The sequence below is a fragment of the Triticum aestivum genome, chromosome 2B (assembly GCF_018294505.1).
Source record: "Triticum aestivum cultivar Chinese Spring chromosome 2B, IWGSC CS RefSeq v2.1, whole genome shotgun sequence".
Lineage (NCBI taxonomy): Eukaryota > Viridiplantae > Streptophyta > Magnoliopsida > Poales > Poaceae > Triticum > Triticum aestivum.
Genome location: NC_057798.1, coordinates 150679452 through 150684286, shown reverse-complemented (window position 1 = coordinate 150684286; position 4835 = coordinate 150679452). Strand labels below are relative to the sequence as shown.

Sequence of the window (4835 nt, the reverse complement as noted above, 5' to 3'; positions counted from 1 at the left end):
ACTCGCGGGTCATTCCCATTCATGCGGGACGCGCCACGGCTCCGGGCTCAAGGCCAGAGCACGAACCATTCATGGGCAGTGAATGATCATCGACCTGTTTGTCAGTTTGTGTGCTTGGTTTTTTTTTAATCAAAAATGGAAGAAGAAACGGACCCTAAAATTCAAAGCGGCGGCCCCGTGGTTTTTAGGGCGTTCACACAAAGCTGGCCTGCCCCCCTGGCTTGGGAATCCACCCCAACTGACCGATTCCGTTCAACACTTGTAGGTCACTCGTCTCGTTCCAGACCAGGCATGGAATGATCCTTTCGCCCATTTGAAAAAGGACGGGCACCATCTCGGTCAAGAAAGCCCGGTGGGTGGGGTGTCCTACCAAATGGGGGCAAACCTTAAAATAAAGTATTGATCATTTCAAACAAAAAATGGAGCAAATCTGCCCTAATGGTAGCACTTTTAGAAAGTGAAAATTGTGTTGGTAAAAACACTGCCAGCCATGCACATTTCACATTTGAGTAGAAGAAAAATTGTGGTGGCAGTCTTGCCGAGAGTGGAACTACTCAGCTTCAGTAGGGACAAGCCACTCTGAATTCAGCGAAAAGAAGCACATACTAGTACTGCACCCCAAAAGGCCTCTGAGCCTGAAAGGCGAAGCAGGGGCCACTGCAGTGCGACAAGGCAAGCAGAGGACACGATCATGCCATCCGGCAACTCTGATGAACCGTTTGCGTTCCGTCCGAGGAAGCAAAAAACACCATCGATTAGTACCACAACAAACTCGTCTCATCTTTACAGGTTTTGACGGACACTATAATGGTGAGCCAGCCATCATCATCAAGGGCAAAAAAAGTCAAGACACAGTTTCGCAAGTACGGCAGGGAAGCCTTATTGCTGATGTTATGTACTGGGCTGGGCTGGGCTGGACTAAACAACTTACGCCGCCGCCGACCGAGGGCGGAAATGAAACCAAGGTATTTTTTCTAATGGTAGATGAATGGAATTGGCGCCTCATTTCGACGACCAATTCCGGTTGTTGTTGGTGTTGCTGCTGCTGTTGTTGTTCCTCGGCTTGGCATTCGGCTGCCAGCCCCGGTTCCCTTGCTTCCGGATGTCTTGCGGATCCACCATCTGTACAGTCCTCTGCTTCTTTGCTGCAATCACAATCAAAAATTGACATCATTACTCAAATCACATATAGAGCTCAAGCAGTGAAGTTCACTGTTATGCTCATTGGCAAAATTAGCACGGTTAGTATTTAACTGTTTGGCTATAATCTAAGCTAAAAGGCAATCAGACCAGTTCAAGCCATAATTTACAGCCAGCAATGATGTGATGCCGTCACAGGTAATAACAAACCCAAAATTTCATGGTCAAACACATACCGTTATCGAATTCTTGGTAACCTTCCTGAAGCTTTCGCTTTGTCATCTCTAGCTTCGAGTTAGTTGCCAGTTCTAACTTTGCATTCTTTGCAAGATCTAGCTTTGCTCGAAGCGAGCTCGCATCAGGGTTGCCCGCCGGTTTCTACAGGGCAGGCACAGAATTTGGGATTAGTATGAATAAAACAACCACAAATAGTATTTTGTTCGAGGTGCAATATGCTCACATCAGATGGCACCGGTTGCGGTCTCCCTTGAGCGGGCGAGGCACCTTGCTGCTGCTTAGGCCTCACTTGAGGTCTCCCACGACCCGACTCAGCACTTGAGGGCTTCGCCAGCATGGCTGCAATGAATTGCTCTCTCGTTTGCCCATTGGCCATTTCTTGCGGCCGCGATTGCCTTGCTGCAGATTGTTCTTGCCTCCAGCTCTGGTCAGGGTCATACTGCTGGGCCACTGGCTGCGGAGGCCTTCTAATTGGTTCTTGGCTCCCCGGATGCCGCTGTAAACTGTTCCTTTTATCTGTGGATAATTCACAAAACAATCAGCATGTCAAACACTAGTCCCTGGCAAAGAACAATCAGAGGGGATCAAAGAGGGTTAAGATGTCACTCACTTCCAGCATCATCCATTCCATCAAACATCCTAGAGCCCTGGTTATCCTGAGAAATTCCAGATATAATTGTGTCAGATCAAATAATACCATGGACCCGATAAGACTACAGAGCGTGAAGCGGTTGATTTATGTGTAAATTCAATTACCTCTGAGAGCCGGATGGAAGTGCTCGGTGTGGCGAAGAGTGCCCCCTCGTCCACGGAAGGAGATGACATTCCTCGGTCTTCCTGCTCCAGACTGGACGGATGCATGGACTGAGGGGTGTGATCTGCGAATTGTTTGCAGAAGAAAACAATTAATCAGCTAATGAAGTAGTCGTAGCACATAACTACTAGTAGCTTATACTCCCTCCGTTCCAAAATAGATGAGTCAACTTTGTATTAAGTTAGTATAAAGTTGAGTCATCTATTTTGGAACGGAGGGAGTACAAGACAAGCATTACTTAAGTAAAAACTTGAAATATGATGAACTATTTTGATCGCTACTTACCAACAATGGCGTCTCCGCTGCCTCCATTGCTCATCCACTCGTCAACTATACTCTTCCAACCCCTGCGATTCACACGAAACATGCCAAGGGATGTTACTACAATAAAAATGGGTATCGATAGCTAAAGGAAATACAGAAGTAATTCAGAAGATAATTTTCTGGAAATGGTTTGGACGAAGAAAAACATGGAGATACATACCCGATGAGCAACCGTACGAGGTGCCGAATCTGCTTGGAGTTGTGCTTCCGGAGGATGCCCACGGTCTTCCCAATCGCAGTGACCTATCAGGACGAATCCGCGTGAGCACCAGCCAATACAAAGAACGAAATAAGCATGGCAAATCGATCAACGGAGCTCCTGTGGATGTCGTATCTCTCACCTTCAAGGTGTGCACCGTGAACTCCAGCTGCTGCAGCCGCCGGAGCAGATCGAGCAACGCCGCCTCCGACTGAAACAGCACGGCAGAACAGATTCAGCACGGGCGGTTACGACTTACCAGCCAACAACCAGCTGCACGGACGGCGGCAGCGGCGTGGAGAACGAGGGGATGAGCGTGACCTTTTCCTGGTAGTTGACGAGGACGGCCTTGATTTTCTCGGCCTCGGCGGCGACGGAGTCGTCGTCGTGGCGGGGCGCTCCGTCGTCGGTAATGGCTTCGGCGCGGTCGGAGCTGCAGAGGCTGGGGACGCTGGCGGCGCCCTCGGGGAGGAGCTGCTGCTGGTGCTGCTCCTGCGCCTGCGGCTCAGCGGCGGGCGCCCCCGCCGGGGGACGCGCCGCTGCCGCCGTGGTCGGCGCGCCGGAGGACACGAGGAGGAGCGCCGTGTAGAGGCGCTCGGCTATGGCGTCGCGCCTGGCGCGGAGGGCGGCGGGCTGCTCGGACGCGGCGACGTCGATGGCCCCCTCGATGGCGTTGAGGATGTCCTCGCCGCCTCCCCGGAAGAAGTTGACCCAGTAGTCCCTGGGATGCGGCGCCATCGCCGCCCGCCGATCGATCGGGCTCCGACGGACCAGCCCCCAATCAAAACCCACTCCTTCCTCCCGTGCGGCGACGGACGGAGATTGGTTAATTCAAGTTTTAGTTCCGATTCAGTTCTTCCGTTACAGGGCAAGATAGATACAAGACGAACACGAAAAAAGGTAAAAATGAAAAAAGTGTCTACTGCGGATTGGCACACCCAGACGCAAGAACTGCGCAGGGGGTTGGCATTACCATCCACCAGAATCTATCTATCCATCCGTCCACCAATCTCACGGCCGGCGCACGCAAGAACGAGGACGGGACCGGTGAGGGCGGACGGACGGACGGGAGGAAGAACGAAAGGGAGAGATAAAAAAAATGGGTTTTTGCCCCGGGTTTGCTTTCCTTCCTCCTCGGTGCGTGGCTAATTCCGATCTTTGTCCTGTCTACTGCGGATTCCCCGTCGCCCCCACGAGCGAGGGAGGGCCTGCGCTGCCGCGAGTGGGAGGTGGAGGGGGGAGGGAGGGGGGCGGAGAGAGTGCGCGGCGCTTGTGGTGGTGATGGCTGCTCAGCGATTTCCGCCAGGTCCAGGGCATGGATGCGATGCGATGCGATTGCGAACGCGGCGCCGCAATCCAGTCCAGCCCCCCCGGCGCGTGGCCGTACCGCGAGGGACAGGAGAGGGGTAGGACTAGGAGGGGGCCGTGTGCGTGAGCGTAGCGTTGTGTTTCGGCAAGGCTCAGACCTAGCTGGTGGGTGCGCCGCAACGACAGGTTTCTCGAAACCGCTAGGGCCACGCAACGCATGTGGAAAGGAAAGGAAATGGCATGAACCGTGACTTGATTGAGCATTTGTGTTTCTCTTCTCTCTTTCCTTTTCACCTTCTTTCTTTGCGTGGTGCAAACTTGAATTCAAATCCATTTCCATTTGTTATTTTTGATTTTTCTACGTTGTCATCCAAGCATATATGTGTTTTGCTTAAATAAAATGTGTTTAGTTTGTTTAATGCACAAGATTGCCGCTTGTTGGGATTTCGGATTGATGAACTTGCTAGCTCGCCGGTTGTCATCCACCGTGTGATTTGAGAAATCTATGTCTTGGCTTGACGGGATATGTTTGATCAGTTGCTTAAAAGATGTCCGATATATGTTTTTGTGGGTAGATTCATGTTGTTGATTTTCTCCTCTCCGGTGATTGCTTCTGCTTTGCTTAAAACATGTTCGTGTCCCTTCCGCAACATACCTCGGTCTTCCTCTATCACTGCACGAGATGCCCGCCTCCGTCTTCAAGCCATTGATGGACAACTTTGATATATATCTATGGGGATGGACATGGACGACTCTCCTTCTCCCGGGGCTGGGGAAAGGGAGAGAGGTGAGCCTACATAAAGGGAAACGTTA

The 4835-nt window shown here is 51.6% G+C and overlaps 1 protein-coding gene across 1 annotated transcript; it reads right to left on the bottom strand.

Annotated features, from left to right (window-relative positions):
* Positions 1–711: 711 nt before the first annotated feature.
* LOC123044004 (probable mediator of RNA polymerase II transcription subunit 26b) lies at positions 712–4146 on the bottom strand. Its single transcript, XM_044466624.1, has 9 exons — positions 3036–4146; positions 2857–2925; positions 2676–2758; positions 2477–2538; positions 2134–2255; positions 1988–2033; positions 1601–1893; positions 1377–1518; positions 712–1145 (listed from the first exon to the last, which is right to left on the bottom strand). The coding sequence occupies exons 1-9, from the start codon at positions 3450–3452 to the stop codon at positions 1003–1005; spliced, it is 1377 nt and encodes a 458-aa protein (XP_044322559.1). The 5' UTR covers positions 3453–4146; the 3' UTR covers positions 712–1002.
* Positions 4147–4835: the final 689 nt, after the last annotated feature.